The sequence below is a fragment of the Lethenteron reissneri genome, chromosome 65 (assembly GCF_015708825.2).
Source record: "Lethenteron reissneri isolate LAM-NWPU_2019-01 chromosome 65, ASM1570882v1, whole genome shotgun sequence".
Lineage (NCBI taxonomy): Eukaryota > Metazoa > Chordata > Hyperoartia > Petromyzontiformes > Petromyzontidae > Lethenteron > Lethenteron reissneri.
The window spans coordinates 4,168,229-4,188,327 of NC_083843.1; the positions used below are offsets into that span (position 1 = coordinate 4,168,229).

At 46.5% G+C, this 20,099-nt stretch overlaps 1 protein-coding gene across 1 annotated transcript in view; it reads left to right on the forward strand.

The window, feature by feature from the left end:
- The window catches only part of LOC133359443 (uncharacterized), a gene marked incomplete at its 5' end in the record, with an annotated part of 84,918 nt that overhangs the window by 7,691 nt on the left and 57,128 nt on the right, over positions 1-20,099 (forward strand). Inside the window, 2 exon segments of the mRNA XM_061577853.1 lie at positions 3,711-3,944; positions 4,624-4,646. Coding sequence (XP_061433837.1) covers positions 3,711-3,944; positions 4,624-4,646 — 257 coding nt within the window.

Below are 20,099 nucleotides of genomic sequence, written 5' to 3' on the forward strand. Positions count from 1 at the left end.
TGAATAATACACGAAGAATGGAATTAAAAATTTCCAATGAACGTAATCATTTAGATAAAAAAATATTAGAAAATAATATTTATGCATTTTTTATCATTTAAATAAAAAAATTACGCATGAATAATAATAAATTAAACAACAAGCAAATTAAAAGAATAACAAAACACTGGTCCCCCCTCCACCTTGTTAAATGGTGGATGTTAGGGGCAGGCGAGTGTGAGTAGCTGCGTCTTGTACAGAGCACGGAGTTGAGAGACACTCGGCGCGTTGTGGACGTCCTGTGGGTAGGGCGTGCTTGAGACGGCTCCTCCCACCAGCGTCGGGTGGACAATCCCGGTGCGGTTTGTATGAACTTATTCACTCGCACGAACGCCACCCACCTATTGTACATCACATAAAGTACAGGGGAAATCACTGCTGTTGAGAATATATTTAAATTTTAAATCAAAGAAACCACGCGTGACAGAACCCTCTGAGTGTAGGCACACGAGCTACAACATCAAAGTGAAGGAGTGTGCGTACGTCAATGAGAATGGACGTGAGGGGTCGTGAGTGGCAACGCTGCCGAGGGGAATCCCCGCCGCTGATAACGCGGCGGGGATTCCCCTCGGCGTGTCCGTACGCCTGTGGACGACTCCGTGTGGGGGGGGGGGGGGGTCGCCACAGCGGTGAACGCTGCACTGGGCTACGAACCCAGTGACCCGAGTTCGATTCCCGCTCGCGGCCAAACACCGGCGACGATCATTTGAACCGGTACTGGGCCTTCCCTGGGTCGACTCAACCTCAAATGAGAATCTGTTGCGTTGTCTAAACACAGCCGCTGGGGAGACAAAGGCGGTCGGGAGTTTATCTATCGTCACAACCACCATCTTGTACAACTTCCTGCGTTAATAGGTGCACGCTAACAGTCCTGTCCCACCAATCTATGCAGGCTCTACGTAGATCTGTGTTTGTATTCCTCTGAATTTTTGTATATGACTTTGAATTGTCAAATTACTTTATTTGGTGTCCTGGATTGTGCTTATTTCTGTGTTTTTATTTTCTGCGCTGATAGCGTTCGATATATATAACAATAGATTTGTTGGGGAGTTCCCAGGACGCACTCGGAGACAAAGGTAAGTTGAGGGGCTTTCGCCAAAGGTTTATTACAGACTTTACAACGGGGTACACAACTCCCAGGGGTACACAACTCCCAGGGGTTAGAGGTCCTACGCTGAGTCCTGGTCCCTACCCGGCTAGCCCTGGTCTCTCCGTGTCGGATCGGGGACTCTGCCAACTCCACCGACCAGAGAGAGAAGCACCTCTATCGGCTACCACCGGGATTCCTTCCAGACTCACGACTTCGTCCCTCTACACCAGACACAGACATGGGCAAAGTACGGCCCCCGGGCCCTATACGGCCCGTTGGGCTTTTTAATCCGGCCCGCCGAACTTGTCCAAATATTATTATTAAAACACGTTCCTTCGGAGTGGGCAGGTAGGAACTTGGTTGGACAGCGCCGCGTTCGGGGGGGGGGGGGGGGCAGTTGGATGAGTGGGCATGTTGGTGGGGAGGTGCATGGGTGGGCGGAATTCCGTGTATGCACGACAGACAGACAAATAATCCCGGGTGGGCAGTGTGGAACCTGTTGTTCCTATCTGTATAACACTCTCGGTATCTAAGACTCACACACACATACACTCACTCTCACACTCTCAGACTCACACACACACTCAGCGCGGCGTTCAGGGGGGGGGGGCGGTTGGATGAGTGGGCATGTTTACCCTTCCCCCCCACCCTTCCAGACATCGTCAACCAATCGCGGCGTTGCTCGGTGTTCGGTGTGGTGGGGTTTGCATGAGTGTGCGTGTTTACACCCCACCTCTGCCAATGGCGGCCCCGCTCGGCGTTTGGAGGGGGGGAAAGATGAATGATTGGGCGTGTTTACCTTCCCCCCACCCTCCCCGACATCCTCAACCAGTCGTGGCCCTGCTCGGTGGTCGTTGGGGGGGGGCATGGGTGGGCTGCATTCCGATGCACGACAGACAAATAATCCCTGGTGGGCAGTGTGGAACCTGTTGTTCCTACCTGTATAAAAGATAACTTGACTTGAGGTAGCCAGGCAGCCAGCCAGGTAGCCAGCCCCCTTAACTATCGGCCCCTCCCCCTTGCTTTGGCCCCTCTCCTTACCCCCCCCCCTCCCTTAGGCCCTTCCCCTAACCACCCCCCATATCCTTAGGCCCCTCCCCTGACAACCCCCCCCCCCTCCATATCCTTAGGCCCCTCCCCTGACCCTCCTCCCTTAGGTACCTCCCCTCTCCGTACCCGGCAGTAGGTCTCCACCAATCAAAGAGCTGTTTATATTATATATTTATTTATGCACGACAGACAGACAAAAAATCCCTGGTGGACAGTGTGGAACATATTGCTCCTACCTGTAAAAGGGCTACATGGCACACTGGGCCTTACCTGGTCAAACAATATATTAAAAAAGTTTAGTTTTATTCTAGACAAATCGTGGAAGTAATTGCAACTCTTTCTTCAGCCACACTAAGATCTGATTGTTAATTTCCCACCCAACTCTTCTGGCAATGCAGATTTGTCATATTGGTAAAAAAAAAACTACAATTCTACATACATCTCGTTGACAAACATGGACGTTGTATGTATTTAGAACGTCTTTCGCACCATACATCGCGGAAATACGTGAGTGGAGACCCCGCAACATCAATTTCATACGTAGGCTTTCACGACCAATATTCGTGATTCACAATTCGTTCATGCTGGGTTAGATTTTCGTGTAGGTATAGTGTTAATTTGTTTGTCCACCACCCGACAGCGCCAATCGAGTAAAGTTGTTAGGTCATGAGGCAACTACGTCAATTGGTTTGGTTTAAACACGTTCCTTCGGAGTGGGCAGGTAGGAACTTGGTTGGACAGCGCATTCGTGCACGACAGAAAGCTTGCGGTCACGTGATGCACTTCAACCAATCCCGGAACGTACATGTTTGGGAGGGGCTATGCACGACAGACAAATAAACCCTGGTGGGCAGTGTGAAACTGTTGTTCCTACTTGTATAATTCCACTCATTGAGTTATCCTTCAGCGATGAGGACTCCAGACTGATTTTCTTCTCACCCACTCTGTTCGACTACCACTCGGCAGGTCACAACACTTTTCTCTCGGCTTCTTCCACACACTGCTCAAATTTGGAAGTCCATCCTACGGTTTCAAGTCTAATTATCTTGCTAATTTCCATAAATATATTTCAGCACTTTTTGAATTGAAAACCATATAGCAATGCCACGTGTATATGTTCTATATATTCGCAGATCTTTGACACATTATCCTGGGAATATCCTTGGCAAGAGACTTTGTTTTGATTTAATTTGCATTTCCCTCCGACGCATCGTTTGGTAGATCCAGAGTGTGACGGACAGACAGACAGATGCGAATGATACCCAGAGAGATGTATTTCATTTCCCCAGATAGACACTGAACAACGTGTAGCTACAGACGTAAGTATTTCCTATACTAACTTTGCCTATGACATTTTCCCCTTATTTCCCATTCTTATTCTCCATGTGCTTTTAATGTTCCCGAGCTCCCAATGCACACGTCGCTCACCTCCGTGTACATAATCGAGATGTGGTAACAATCACTGCCTATACGACTAAACATTGCGTTGATACCTTACGAGTGACTCAACAACTCGGCACTGTCTGTGTAGGTGTCTCTACGTGGGACCAAGGAGCGGATCAAGCGAGAGTTTGAGCGCCGGAGGGAGCAGCTGAGGGTAGAGGAGAGGGAGGCGCTGGAGCACGTGGACGAAGAGGGCCGCTCCGTGCTGTCCCGCATCCAGGCGGACATCGCTCGCTACGAGAGCAGAGCACGCGGCCTGGAGAGGGAGATCAATCAGCTGCTCGCCGCCCTCGCCGTGCAGGACCCCCTCTCCCTCCTGCAGGTGGCCCCACCTCCATTCACTCACCGTGGTGGCAAGGAGATGTTAACTACCTCGCCTGGTATAGAGGAGGTCGTGGGTTCGATACCAACCCTGATGTCTGCTGTAAATTTGGAGTCTACGTCTATCTCTCTCTCTGTGATCGCATAGATTTTTGTCTCGGTCCTCTGATTTTTGACTCCACATTTAGAATCATCATCATGCATTCATAGTATTTGGCTGCTATTATAAATGTCCGAAATAAGGCAGTTTGTTGTGCTATCTGTTGTGATAGCCAGCTCGCTACTGAAAAAAGCAACATAGCAAAGTGGGCCTTACCTTGAAAATATAAAGTTTAGTTTATTCAGAGTTCAAAACATAAGTTGTTGAGTAGTAATACCTTGCAATAGGTATCTGTTTGGTGTTAAGAACATCTTAACGCGTCCTATTTTAATTGCCAGAAAGGATAATGCCTCTTCTATTTTTTTCATAATTTCAATATTCGAAGAATGGGATTTTTCGCCTTTTTTTGTCAACAAAACTGAAACCTTTTTACGAAAAATCATGTCTGCAATAACCATAGGTCCCATAGATAATTCTGGTTTTCATCATTTTCCGTTTGTTGGTATTTATTAATTCCTTGATGTCACGCTCCACTGCAAATAGCAGGTGACTGTGTGGAGGTGGGGCATGTGTTTTTCAGGATCCCCTGCATGAGAGTCTCAGGTCAGTACCAACCCAGACTCAAACTCGAGCTCTGTCTGCCACCTAGTGGATAAATCAGCGACCGGTCATGATAGGATTCCTAATAAACCTAGTTGTATGCAGTTGTCCCTCATATTGTCCGTGTATAGAGAGACATGGATCCTCATTAGACTCTGTGTGTCTCGTGCTGTGTGTGTAGAGAGACATGAACCTTCATCAGACTAGGTGTGTGCCCCATGCTGTGAGTGCAGGAGGAGCTCGGTCTCCCAGGAGACTCAGGATGACCCAGCCGCCCTCTCCACCGGCCTGAACCTCGCAAAAGTCATCCCAGTGGGAGACGTCCGAACGAATCTACTGGCTGCTCTATGTTAGTCTCTTTGTTTCACTCATAGCTGCAGCCCCATTCGCTACAAATACAAGATCAGCACCACGATGCGGGCCTGTGTCGTGTATTAAAGCCAGGCGAGAGTACACAGGCACTTTCCAACTTGGGAGGGTGAGAGTTGAGGCGAGAAACGCGGTCACCGAGGTGATAACAATGAGAGTGTCAGTGTATCAAGAGGTGCATCACGAAGCGGGAAGTGTTCCCTGAAAGTAGAATGGTGACCGTCTAAACCATGGGTCGGTAGCCAAAATCACAAGAGACATTTTTTAGTTTGAATCCGGTAAAAAAAAAGACAACTCTATGTTTAAAAAGTCGCCACAATGCTTGAGGTGAACATGAGACAGTGGTGACCTTGATGAATAACATCACTAAGCGGTCCTTAAGGGGAGCCACAGGTTGCCGATCCCTGGTCTAGGTAGATCAATCACTGTGAATGTCGACACCGGTGACCGTAGGGCACACTAGCCTGCGTACACAAATACTAACCAAAATTAGTATGTGGACACAAATACCAATGGATATTAGTATGTGTACACAAATAGTAATGAACACGAGTATGTGCACACAAATACTAACACATTATATTCACTGTCATGTATCAATGTATCATGAACTGCAGTATGACCACAACAACACAACTGACAACACAACACGCAGCGTGTGTGTGTGTATGTACACGCTATGGGAAATGCTCGTGCCACTACTGTGCACACGTCGTCGTGACCGTTGTGCTGGCGTCGTCATTGTCCTCACCAGATGGACGCTCACTGACTCTGGACACAAACTCAGTCCACAACCGCCTCCAGATTTCCTCGGATCTCAGGATGGTGACACTGAGCGGTGTCTCCAAGGATCGTCTCCATCACTCACACCGCTTTGATTACTGAAACCAAGCCCTGTGCTCTGTGAGCTTCTCGTCAGGGCAGCACTACTGGGAGGTGGACGTGGGGAGCGCGGGACAGTGGTGTCGGATTGGAATCGCGTATAGTACGATCCCACAGAGAGGGCGTGCTGATGAGTGACGCCTGGGAGGGAGTGACGTCTCCTGGTATCTACGGAAACGTGGCGACAGCTTCTCAGTGGTGCATGGCGGGGTAAAGACCTGTCAGGGGTTCATCTGGACTGGGACGCGGGGCTGCTGTCGTTTTACAGCACCGATTCCATGGTACTGTGGTACTCGTTTCACCAAACCTTCACTCAGCTCCTACATTCTGGGATGCTGGTGGGGTGATGATGGTGACTCAGTGAGGATTGTGGATCTGAGTGGTGCGTCAGGTGAACGTGAACAGCATAGAGAGCAGACACCACGACGCACGGCACTCGCCACCCTCGTCACCGTCACGCGCAGTGCCACGCCCGTGACTGGCCGTCGGTGGCGAGGGGCTGCGCGGCTCTCCATCAGAAAGGGGGGTTAAGCATAAACAATCCTCACACTCTTTCTAGCGGCTTATAAAATCAGTACCGCTCTGTGTGTGTGAAGCCAATGTGAATGTATTCACACTGCCAGAGGAGTGTGAGAATAGTGTAGGGGTGCAGTGATTAGCAATGGTGAACTGTGATGTGTGCATACACTGGTATCAGGGATTATGGGAGAGACACAACAACAATAATATGAATTTTAAAAGGTTTAAATCTACACGTACGACAATGGCATGGTTACCCTTGTATTGTTGATTCTACAAAAAAAATACAGAGCACAAATTACAATAATGTGGTTGTGTAAAGCGTCATTCGTGCTCACCGCATCCCGCAACGCTATTCATAACAAAACACGAGGACCAAATCCTCTACACAGCCACTGCCAAGCAAATAAATTTACAAATTAATAAACAAATTAAAGAGATGGCGCCAAACACAAAAGGCGCCAACAATGTCCGAGATGTTCAAGTTATCTGCTGCTGTGTCATGGACGTGGTGATGTCACCACGCACGCTCCCCTAACGCGATGACGTCACCACGTCACCCCTCCCCTTTCCCCCCCCCCCCCCACGCGCTCCCCCCACGCCCGCCCCTCACCACTGCACCATCTGTGAATATAACGAGCTTCAAAGCTAATCGGATTCCTCCTGCACTACAAACACAGATTCTGACATTCTGGATTCCCGTCACTGGGGGAGTCCCGCTGTGACGTTCCCACGTCACCGAGTTGGCGACAACAAAAACAAACAGGCACTGAGGGGCACCCTGCAGCCTCGCTGTGACGTCACCACGTCACCGAGTTGGCGACAACAAAAACAAACAGAGGCCCTGAGGGGCAACCTGCAGCCTCGCTGCTGTGACCCAGCACTGTGGGGGGCGGGGGGGGTTGGTGGATCACCACTGACGCTGCTGGGAACTCCACGTTGCCCTGGTGCTGGCCAGGAGAAGGCGGTAGAGCAGCAACAACAACAACAACCACAACAACCACCACCAAAACCACCACAACACGCATGAACTTCACCCAGTGACAGGGACTGGGAACTAACAATAAAAGTCGTCCCCACTCTGCCACACAAATTCCGGCTATGGGCAACAATTATTAATATATACACTAATACATATTTATATTTGTACATATTCAGTGTATTTATTTTACTTAGATGTATAAATATTGATTTAAATATAAATATATTTCTAAATATATATTTATAGTTTCATATAAATACGTAAATATTCAGATTGTTTTGTTATATATTTATATCATTATATTTTATATAGATGAGTATATTTAAGTATAAATATTAATTTAAAGGTAAATATATTTGTATATATATTTATATATTAATTAACATTTATATAAATAAATAACTATATGAATATATAACAAATATATGCATTTTTTATATATAAATACATGTGTATAGAAGTTTATTTATAAATATTTCTATAAATATATATTCATATATATTTTCCTACATTTATACATGAATTAGTATTTAAATTAATACGTAACAAAATACTCGAAAAAAATATGTTAAAATATGTGTAAATATTTTGAAATAAATGTGTCTTAGTGCTATGACAGCAGTGTGGTAGTAGTAGTAGCTAGACGGTGCCACGTGACACACCGTGGTGCTGGTGCGATGTTGCTGCGTGATCCTCCATTGGCAATGCTTGGGGATGGGTCCAGAAAAAACATAAATTGGGGGGAGCAGTGAGGAAGAATCTTTCGGTGATGCCGAATTTATGGATGGGGGCTTCGTGGCAACTGAGAGCGTTAATAAGTAATTGAGCGTGCACATTGGAGGTGAGCGGCAATCCAACTCGGTTGGCCCTGGTTCGTAGCGCAGCGCGCCACTAACCGCTGCGCCACTGCTCCCCACGCCGGGTGGCAGCGCAGCCCTGAGCGGCAGAGACGCGGACATCGTGGCACTCCCATCACGAAGAGACCCCACGTGAAGACGTCTCAACGTGAACTCGGGCGGCTGACGTCGCTCCTTCACACCGTTGCAGTATTCAAGGATGCATCTAACACGACGCGTTGCATTGAGTGAACGAGCGGCTTGGTTGAGCGGCAGCGATGGACCGCACGGAGGGATCCGCTGAACGAGCATCAGACTGTCACCTACCCAGTGATAAGCACAAGGCCTAGCCCAGCCGTCACCATTCAGAGACCAGCACATGAGGTGGGGTGCGAGGAGGGGGGGGGGGCGCCCTGGGGGCGGGGTAGGGGGAGCGGGGTGCGAGCGAAGGGGGTGTGAGGTGGGGGGTTGTCACGCGAGAGGAGGGACCCTTAGGGGGTGGGGAGATGGGTATGTTGGGGGTCCCGTTGGGTTCATTTGTTTCACTGCCGGCACTGGTCCAGAGTTGCAGACCGAGTCACGAATCGTGACCGATTCTCAGACGCCGTTTGGGTCCCGGCGCTGCCTGGAGCGGTGTTGGTGTGCGCCACGTGAGGGCGCTGCCACTCCACCGCAGGGATTCGCGGGGCGAGCTGAACAATGAAAGTGCATGGGAGATTTCAAAAGATGCCGTGACAAAATCCACCCGGAAAGTCGCTGTTTTTTTCCAGATCTCGGAAGCTACGCAAATTTGAGCCTGGACTGTAGCGCTTGGATTGGTGAGCGGCGTGCACGTCGGAGTGCAGTGTGCGGATTACGCGTTGTGCCTCTCTCCGATGCAATTTCAGGTAATGCCCCTTGTTGATCAGTGCGATGTCTGACGTTCCCTCCACGTGCTGGGAGCATCGTCAATATTTGAAGCTTCTTCAGTTGAAAGTGGAATTATGAGGAGCATTGACAGCTTTCATTCTTCGTTACAGTAGAGCTGATATTCCAATCATAATTGTTAAGTTAAATAATGAGCTTCAGAATACTCCTCTAGCCATGGGTAAGGTTAACCATATTTGTTCAAGTAACGAGACATTGACTGGACATGACGGGACTTGCATTTGTCCTCTTCAATCGATCTTTATTCTGCGTGCCAACATCGCCCTCACTAAATTTGGCATCAGTGCACATCACAGCAGCAAAGTCAATTTGCAATGAATAGCAGAAGAACATTAAGTAGAAATAAAGTGAATAATAGGTAAAGAAAAGAATTAAGAAAGTAAAGAAAATGAATAATAGGTAAAGAAAATGAGTTAAAAGTAAAGAAAATGAATAATACAATTTATAATAAGATGGATAATAAAATAATTTAGAAATTTAATTAATAATTTATAGAAATAACTAATTGAAAAAAAAGTCATAATGATACATTATTTAATAAATTTAATAGTGAATTATGAATGCATAATAAATGAAAATTTTAAATAAACGTAATAATTGAATTAAGAATTTTTTAATAAAATGTATGAAATATTTCATAATATAAATAACATGAACAATCTTTGAATAACACATAAATACACAAAATGAATAATTTAAAAACATTTAATATTTAAATCAAATAATAATTTAAAATAACTTTTGTCAAATATTTAATAATTGTAGTAAAATGAATAATGTATGAATAATACATTATTAATAAAATAAAAAGCAAGCAAATAAAATCAATAATAAATAAACTTCCATCCCTCCTTGTTACATGGTGGATGGTAGATGCAGGCGAGTGTGAGTAGCTGCGTCTTGTACAGAGCACGGAGTTGAGAGACACTCGGCGCGTTGTGAACGTCCTGTGGGCAGGGCGTGCTCGAGACGGTTCGTCCCCCCAGCGTCGGGTGAACAATCCCGGTGCGGTTTGGATGAACTTATTCAATCGCACGAACGCCACGCACCCATGGAACATCTTATAAAGTACGGGGGAAATTACTGCTGTTGAGAATATATTTTATTTTTATTCAAAGAAAGCACGCGTGACAAAATCCTCCGGGTGTAGGCGCACGAGCGACAACATCAAAGTGAAGGAGTGTGCGTACAGAAATGAGAATGGACGTGAGGGGTCGTGAGGGGCAACGCTGCTGAGTTGCTCACAGCGCAGCTGCTCCAGTGGTGGAGAGGCGAGATTGATGATGAACCCGAGTACCCAGACACATCTAACGCGATGGAGCAGGTAGAGATGTGTCCACTTGCTGTACTGCCATCTGCTGGCAAGCCAGGGTAAGGTGATCGCAATGCCCAGTAGGTTGTTGGAGGGCAAGTAGAGGGTGGTTGGAAACTCTGTAGAGAAGTTTATGAATGACAACAAAACAACCGAAAGGTTTAGCTGGTGGATTAAAAAGGGGTAAAGATGTCTAGAGAGATCGGTAAAGTTGGGGATTTGTGCTGTGGACGGAGCTATTCATCTACGAACCACCCATTTCAACGCACGCAGTTACTCAGAATAAATAATTTATAGTGTCCACAGGCCGTGCAGATCGTGGGGGTAGTTTGGTGGTAGACGTGGGATCTATAGACAGAGGTACATATTGCAGTACAACATTGGATTGTTCTGTTCTACCCTGTTCTACCCACAACGCTGTCCAGCCTAGCAACTAGAAAATAACTGACCAATAGAGGCAAAGCACATTTAGGGCCACACAGAAGGTTTAACGAAGCCGCTTCATGTGCAACATCTGCCTACTTTGCAGCCTCAGCTACTTTTGAGTTTCACAAATATTCGTGATCCACCAACACCCCCTCAAAAGGCTTCCACTCAGGTGGGCTCCACCAAATGACGATGATCAAGGTGGTGGTGAAGCCTCTTCAGTCTGTGCGCGTGTTCTACTGCCGATGTATTGCGCTTTATTAATTGTAATCTTCATCGTTTTTCAAAACAACTTAGCACATCAATAACACTACCATTAAAATAAATGCGTATATATACACAATACGGGACGTTTATAACAATTGCCATTCTTCTTAAACCCATTATGTATATGCTCTCAAGAAGGCCATTGCCTGAAACGTCACCAGTTACGCGTTGTCTATTATCTGACTATTGTTGACGAATGTGTTGAGAGTTTGTTATCTTTGCTTGTGCACAACTGGCAACGCAGTGTCACAAAATAATAATAATTCAAAATCTACGAGTTAAATAATAGGTTTGTTTTACGTTGAGGACTGACAGGCCGCTTAAAGGTTAAAAAACCTGCGACCTTTGGAGACCAACTAGAAGGGGTTAAATTCAGCAGGCACTTTCTCAAGGCTAAGCAGCATTCCAAACATGAGCGCCTTATCTCTTGAACAGCTACAATGTAAATAGTTAAAGCATGAGTTGTCATTCCATTGTGAACTTTAAACAAAAGCAAACAAATCCCGTGACATGTTTCAAGCTATTTGGGGACAAAATGAGTGTATAGTCTATCGTCTAAAAAGTAATCAAGACTGCCTAAAAACAGATATAGTAAGTTCAACATACATAGTATCCATGCATCTTGCTTGATATTATTTTAAGATTGCCTGACATTCTTCAGATGTCCCTGAAGTTCCAGATGTTTTTTGTTATCGTCTACTGGATGAATGAGGTGCACTAAGCCGCATCAAATGCAATTACTCCACGTGTGGTTGTCTGGGTTGGGCTGCGTCACGTCTCTCAAGCATTCTCCAGGTGCTAAAGTGGCCATTTACAGGCGTCCAATACGAAAAACAAAAGTTATGTCTACTGTGACTCCTTAAGATGTCAGCAGCGCGTTCTTCAACACGCAGCCTAACCAAAGACAATGCACTTGGATTGCGAACGGATGTGAACACTTGAACGTTAAAATGAACAAAAATGGCTTTCTCGCGATAAATACAATAAGAGCATAAATACAATCCGGGTTGGTGAAGTGGGGTCGAGGCCCATTTAATGATCAACTCGTCAATGATATTAGACGTGGCCACAGATTAGCCTTGGTATCTCTTCACCATGGTCACTGTTAGCCACTCTCCTCCCTTCATTGGCCTCCCTAAATGTCACTGCTTTATCAGCGGTCCAGCCCTACGGTAGGTGACGCCCGACTGCTCAGGCTGCCGTGGTTTTTCGGTCAAAGCGGGGAGTCTTTGTCTACAGAAACCGAGCTCCCATGGATATTCTCTCACGATTCTTACCTCAGCCTCGTGCTGTTCACGATCGACGCATCTCCTATTGGCTGCCTCATTAAGAACTTTGGCATCAAATGCCATCGCTACGCAGACGGCACCAGACTCCTCAACTCAGTTGATTACACAGAAGATTGAAAGAAACAATATAGATAAGAAGCCACTACGACCCCTTAATACTGTTATTGTTTTTAACCTTGGGGATGCGAGATGCCATTTTTGGGGGTGTGAAACATGCCAGGTTTTTTAGAAGGTAAATATTAGAAAAACAAATTAACGGGAACGTAAATAACGTAACTACTTTGTTTCATCAAACCCTATGTATTTATTAACATTGTATTTTTTTATGATTGATAACCAAATAGGTGCAAAGCTGCAGTACATGTTAAGATCCGCTGCCTTCATATATCTGTCCCTCTAAACAAAACAACTGTATTTATTACAGAACTCATCAGGCTCATCACCTTCTGGGAGAGTCACATGTCAGTATCATTGATAATACGAGCAGATTCTGCATTGGCTTTGACATGCAGTGTATCATCAGTAGTCAAGTATACTTGAATCAATATTTATAAACTATGCAGTTATTCATCACTATTTCATGCATGAGTAAATACATTTTGCTCATTAACTATCTAAACACTATAATAACTCCGAACAAAACGACAATTTCTGATTTACAGTATAAAAAAAAATGCATCCTATTTTATCACAGTAAATAACACGCAGTACATGAGATAAACTAACATTAGTTATGTATTACATAATTTAACACGAAATATGATTTACAAATATGTGAATATGTATCGAACTAGGACCCATATCTTAAAGATTGGCACTTGCCTATTTAATCTGAAAGTTCACCAGCATTGATTCGAGAAAGCTTGATTCTGCTGATGCGACACTGTTATGTCAAAAACCTATCTGGAATGTGCTTGTACTGATTCAAAACTTTTTAAATGATGCACTTCCAGGAGTCCATTGGATTTATTGGTGTTATAAATAATAATAAAAAAAGAATAATAAATAACTAAATAAATAATGCCATATTTTTCGTCTGTTGCTTGTTTGTATTTGTTGAAATTCTGGCTCAGCAATCATTGGAAGGACGTGATAAACCATTTCGGGTCTTAACTGATTGTGTTCACGTTTACGGTGACTTTAAGACCGCAGTCCACTCGCTGGCATTGACTATATATCCTTTGCATTCTCCTCAGGGAATAGAGTCTTTGCTCCGCTGCAAGTCTCCCCTCACCACTCTCCCATTGACATATTTCATTGCTTCCTCTTAGTACCTTTCACGCAACGGTCAATGGTATAGTGTCGCAGATTGTGCAATAATAAATAGTATAAAAGTGTAATGTTTAATATAATGTATAAGGTAATATATAGTATCGTAATTGTATAGTGAATATACAGCAGTGTGGTATACGGTAGGGTGTGTAGAATAATACAGTGTAATTTTACAATGTATAGTCTAAGGTGGTGTATAGTAACGTAGTGTATAATTTAATGTTGGGTTTGTCTATGGCAGTGTATAGTACGGGGTATATCCGTGTGATGTAAGAAAAATGTTTAGCTGGAGGCATATTATATTTTTTGCGACATAAAAGTGTAATGTATGGCTTACTGTTTGTAGCTCAGCTTATTGGAGAGTATATTGAGTATCTTCTTGGTTCTTTCGGTAAAGTCACGTATTATTTCCATTCTACGTGACTTTACCGAAAGAACCAAGAAGATGAATCCCTGCAGTCACGAAAGCTTTAAATCGAAATATATTGAGTATATTGATGATATTGGATGTAGTTTATATTTAGTTTCTTTTTTACGTGGTGGTTTGGCTGCTGCAGCTCCTTACTATAAAATCTCCCTCCCTTTATTACTGCTAATAATACTTCCTCCCTTTATGACTGCTAATCCTACATAATACATGAGCATAATATGACTTTGAGACCTACCCACCACCTATACATTCCACAAGTAGTGACTAATCCCATATCTGCATTTCCCATAAATATGCTAAATTCCATTGTTGATATGTAAATTCTTTTGTCAAGGCGCTCTCCTCCTCTAACCCAGCTTATATACACGCTGCCAAGCTTGGTGGTGTTTATTCGGACACTGTCTTTCCGACAGCACTGTTCTTCACCTGAGGATGGATGCTTGCGTTGTGGCCAAAACGTCTTGAGAATTTTATTTTATTATGTTTATTTTTATTATTTCCCTTCTACGTGACTTTACCGAAATAACCAAGAAGATAAATGATATACATCACGTGTACGACCAAACTTTGAAGCAATAGCTGACAGCATGACTCACTCCATAACAGCAGGAGTATCAACATTTTCAATGCACCTTTAAAGATCAGCACACATTCATCGAGACTCAAGATTACACTTTGCAGTGGACATCCGGAGCGGTGCATTTGATTTCAGGCTACTCTGCATAGAAGTGGCAGCTAGGGGTGTACAGCTCCTCAAAAGCAGTTTTTAGTTCTGATCTCACAGGTGATAGTGATGTCATCAAGCGGCGTGATGATATCACCAAGCATCGTGGTGATATTGGTGCCACTTAATTGTGAACGCTAATTGCCGTTCATGTTATACGTAGTCGGTGGGGCTGTTAATGGTGAATAGTCGGTAGGGGAATTTCCAGTCTCCGACAAGGTGAGAGAGGTTGAAATCGCAAACAGTGGTTTTGGAAGAAGTTAGAGTGGGTGATAGATTCACACTGCAAATACATCCCCAAGATTCCAGGATTGGTCACGGGAGTTGGTGACAAATCCCTTTTCAGGTGCCACAATGACTTTCAAGCAACTCATTACATTGGGATAATTACGCGGAAATGGAATTACGGGACATCACGAAGTATCTACAACTACACCAAAAACTATGTATTTTACCAGGGAAAGCCCACTGAGCTATTTAGCTATTTTTCAGAAGCGACCTGGCACAAATGATTGCGCAATTAAGTGGCTTATCAGGTAGAAATGTATTGCAATCAAGTATTTTAAACACGTGATGATGATTATGAATGTGATGGGAAAAACCGTAGAAAATCCCCCGCGAATACGCGGAGAGAGAGAGAGAGAGACACACAAACTCCAAATATACGGACAGCGTCAGATTAAAAACACGTTCCTTCAGAGTGGGCAGGTAGGAACTTGGTTGGACAGCGCATTCGTGCACGACAGACAGACAAATAATCCCTGGTGGGCAGTGTGGAACCTGTTGTTCCTACCTGTATGTATACAAGATAACTTGACTTTAGGTAGCCAGGCAGACAGCCCCCTGAACTATCGCCCCCCCCTCCCTTAGGCCCCTCCCCCCTTAGGCCCCTCCCATGACCGCCTTTCTCTTAGGCCCCTCCCCTGACCACCCCCCCCCATATCCTCAGGCCCCTCCCCTGACCCCCCTTCCCTTAGGCCCCTCCCCTAACCCCCCTTCTGTTAGGCCCCTCCCCTGAGCACCCCCCCCCCATATCCTTAAGCCCCTCCCCTGACCCCCCCTCCCTCAGGCCCCTCCGCTGACCCCCCCCTCAGGCCCCTCCCCTGACCCCCCCCCTTTCAGGCCCCTCTCCTGACTCCCCCCTTCCTTAGGCCCCTCCCCTGACCCTCCTCCCTTAGGCACCTCCCCTCTCCGTACCCGGCAGTAGGTCTCCACCAATCAAAGAGCTGTGTGTATTATACAGGGAGGAACAATGTTCCACACTGCCCACCAGGGATTATTTAGCTGTCTGTCTGTCTGACTGTCTGTTTGTCTGTCGTACATAATATATAATACACACAGCTCTTTGATTGGTGGAGACCTTACAAACAGCTCTTTGATTGGTGGAGACCTACTGCCGGGTACGGAGAGGGGAGGTGCCTAAGGGAGGAGGGTCAGGGGAGGGGCCTAAGGAAGGGGGGAGTCAGGTAAACAGCTCTTTGATTGGTGGAGACCTACTGCCGGGTACGGAGAGGGGAGGTGCCTAAGGGAGGAGGGTCAGGGGAGGGGCCTAAGGAAGGGGGGAGTCAGGAGAGGGGCCTGAGGGGGGGGGTCAGGGGAGGGGCCTGAGGGGGGGTCAGCGGAGGGGCCTGAGGGAGGGGGGGTCAGGGGAGGGGCTTAAGGATATGGGAGGGGGTGCTCAGGGGAGGGGCCTAACAGAAGGGGGGTTAGGGGAGGGGCCTAAGGGAAGGGGGGTCAGGGGAGGGGCCTGAGGATATGGGGGGGGGTGGTCAGGGGAGGGGCCTAAGAGAAAGGCGGTCATGGGAGGGGCCTAATGGGGGAGGGGCCTAAGGGAGGGGGGGGGGGGCGATAGTTCAGGGGGCTGTCTGCCTGGCTACCTAAAGTCAAGTTATCTTGTATACATACAGGTAGGAACAACAGGTTCCACACTGCCCACCAGGGATTATTTGTCTGTCTGTCGTGCACGAATGCGCTGTCCAACCAAGTTCCTACCTGCCCACTCCGAAGGAACGTGTTATATTATGTACGACAGACAAACAGACAGTCAGACAGACAGACAGCTAAATAATCCCTGGTGGGCAGTGTGGAACATTGTTCCTCCCTGTACCAGGTCCTCCTGTACAACAGGTGAGGGAGATAGCATCTCCCCACTCTGGCACCCAATCCATTGCTCTGTCTTACCATAGACACCGACTTGTTCACTGAGCTGTGGAAGGATGAGTTTTTCTCTCGATACTCATCTCACTAATGCGATTTCGCAGCTGAGCCTCTTCGATTGATATTACTATAAACAATAACAACTTATTTCTTTAAGTGTTTTTTTCTCTTTTTGTGTGTTTTTTAAAGAATATATTCCTTTCATATATTATGTTCATTAAAGGTAAATCCCGACAGGTGTGTACAGTAGCCGTGTGCATCGTGTTTGTGCACATAGGATGCAGGTTCACATTCCAGGCTGTGTCTCATAATGTAAATAACAACAATTTAAAGTATTTAAAGTATTTTACTTCCTTCTTCACCGTCGCTATAAGAGAGGTACTGGTCTAGCGTCTCATTGAGCCACACAGCGAGCGATTCGAATGAAGCCAACCACCCTTGCCTCCAGCCTGCTCATTCCACTCCAATAACTCCATGCTCCCAGCATCTGCTGCTGCACCACTTCAGTGTTCGTCAATGGGTCTACGTGTTCCTCTAAGTGGGCCTTGGAGACTCGATCTGTTCTACGGGTCTGTGCATGTGTGGATGTCTACGTCAATCTAGGTTGGTGGTTACTCTCGTAACCTCTATACCCACAATATCTGGAAATATCCAGGCAACTTCACCTGTCCCCTGGCTAATGTTGGTAGAACCCCCCCCCCCCCCCCATCAACTCTACCTCGGTAACCCCCTTGGTTTCTTTCTGATTGTCACCAGGTGGGTATGTGAATAGGTATTCAAAGTTTAACCTGCCGAGAACTGGAGAAACCAGAATGAGTCTCATATACAAGCTTAAACTGGTGCAGGAGTCTGCCTGTAACAGGCGATGATTGTAGCAGCTGTGTGCAATCACATTTGAGATAACATCTCGCCGTGGAGGTCAGATGTTAACTCCATTGCCTTATATGCACGAGGTCGTGTGTTCGATCTCGACCCTGACGCCTGTATATTTGGTGTTTGGTCATGTGTATTTTTCTCTGGATTCCTCCGGTTTGTCGCTCCATATTTACAATCAACAAATGCTCAAAGTATTTGGCTGCTGTAAATTTCCACATTATAAGCCTTCGTTGCGCTATTATATGTGATAGCCAAGGTGCTTCATAAAAATAGCTATATAGCTCAGTGGCTCTTACCTGGTAAAAATAAAATGGGAAATCGTTTGCGGTGTCATTTTTGTATGGTGAACGTCGACTTTGCTGTAGACAGAGCAGTGACAGTGACAACACCCGCTGTCGTGGAACCTCTGAAACGAAGTGGCAAGCACTGCCACAAAACCACCTCGCTGGCACATAACGTGGGTCAATTGATCTTTATTTTACTTGGCAATATCACCCTCACCAAAGTAAGCATCGGTGCACGTTACAGCAGGACTCATGGTACTGAGGGCATAGAAAAACAAGAATGGAAAAAAAAACTCATCACAACCTCAGTGGCTCTCACTGAATGGGAAAATAAAGTGAATCCATACGCAATGTATAGCGTGAAAGATGTATACTTCGCAAATAAAGTAAATACAAATTATTGAAACCATTTAAAAATACAATTGGGTGCGATTGGTGGGTGAGTTGTCTTTGATATAAGGACATTTACTCCCATCACGTAATTCTGTGCTCCTTAACGGATGTAATTTGATTTGACACAAGCTGAGCCGACTTGTTTTTGGCCCCTATACAAGTTAACCACGCTTGCACGACCATCGTTTCCAAAGCAACGAGGGTGGCCTGTGGTAAAAATATGGAAACAATTTACCTGGGAAATGTCCTCCCAGATTGACGCGTGGCAAAAAATGTTTAGCATCATGGAAAATAAAAGGAAAAATGCCTTCAAAATGCAATCACCTGATTGCAAAAAATCCACCCCCATACAGAAATACAGGTCTCACTGTTTCTGCCACTTGAACAAACAATGTGTAATGCGAGCGTAAGCGGGGTTTCGCTGCTCGGCTCTGGGCCAATCATACGGCCTGGGGTATTGGGGGCGGGGCCCACTATGGAGGCGTATGTGAAGGTCAACCGCTCACCTCTGGTCCAATCGGATGCGAGGAGAGAGGAAGCGGAGCCTAAGGGCGGAGCCAGCAGGGCGCTATGCGGAGGTCGGGATCTAGAAGGTTCAGTGAAGGGCGTGGTGAGAGGGTGGAGACATGATCACGTGGTGAAGGGAATATAGGTGGGATCCGGAAGGGGCTCCGGGTCAGTTGGTGGAGTCACGGAGCAGGACCACGTTGCGTTTCCGAAGGGTACCTGCGCCATCAGCCACGTGGCTGGAGACGCTTCCAGCACACCGTCAGCCAACGGTGTGCGGGAGCGGGGAGCGGTGCGACTGACGGAAGGGGCGCGCGGGACGCGCGCGAGGAGCAGCCGGTCCGCTGTCATTCATCGTTGTCTGCATGCGATCCAGGGGCCTGTCCTACTGGGGGGACCCTAGCTGATTCGCATCGGACAGTGACGCAGTGGCGGAAACTGGCTCGCAGAGTCGTTGCAGCCGCCACAGGGTCCTCTACCATGCCGGGCTCTATACAGGGGGTTGATGTGCGGATTTTAGTTGATTTGGGCGCATCGGCCACTATCGTCTCGGATGTCATTTACCATCTTCTTTCCATTCCGGCGTCAAGGGTACGTCCGGCATTCGATGCGTGTGTTGCTGCTAACGGGGGTAGTATGGGCATCGTGGGCCAGGTGGAAGCACACATTTCCGTTGGGGACGTGTCGGCTTTAGGGACGGTGTTGATCTCCAGGTCCCTCCCTGTGCCTTGCTAATTGGGGACCGATTTCCTTGCAAAAATGCCAATTAAAATTAGGGTGGATCAGGGTTGCATTGAGTAGCCGGCGGGCCGTAAGATTTTCTTTCTGCCGCCGCCATTGGGCCGTTCCTCCCCAGACCTACCGGTGCAGGCGCTGGCCGACGTCTCGGTCGACATTCCTCCAGGCTCGCAAATGCTCATTACCCTGTGCTATCGTAAACCCGTGCCTGGGGTTAATGTGGTGGCGGGTGTGTTGCTGTCACCGTCCAACACTGCTACCGGCGG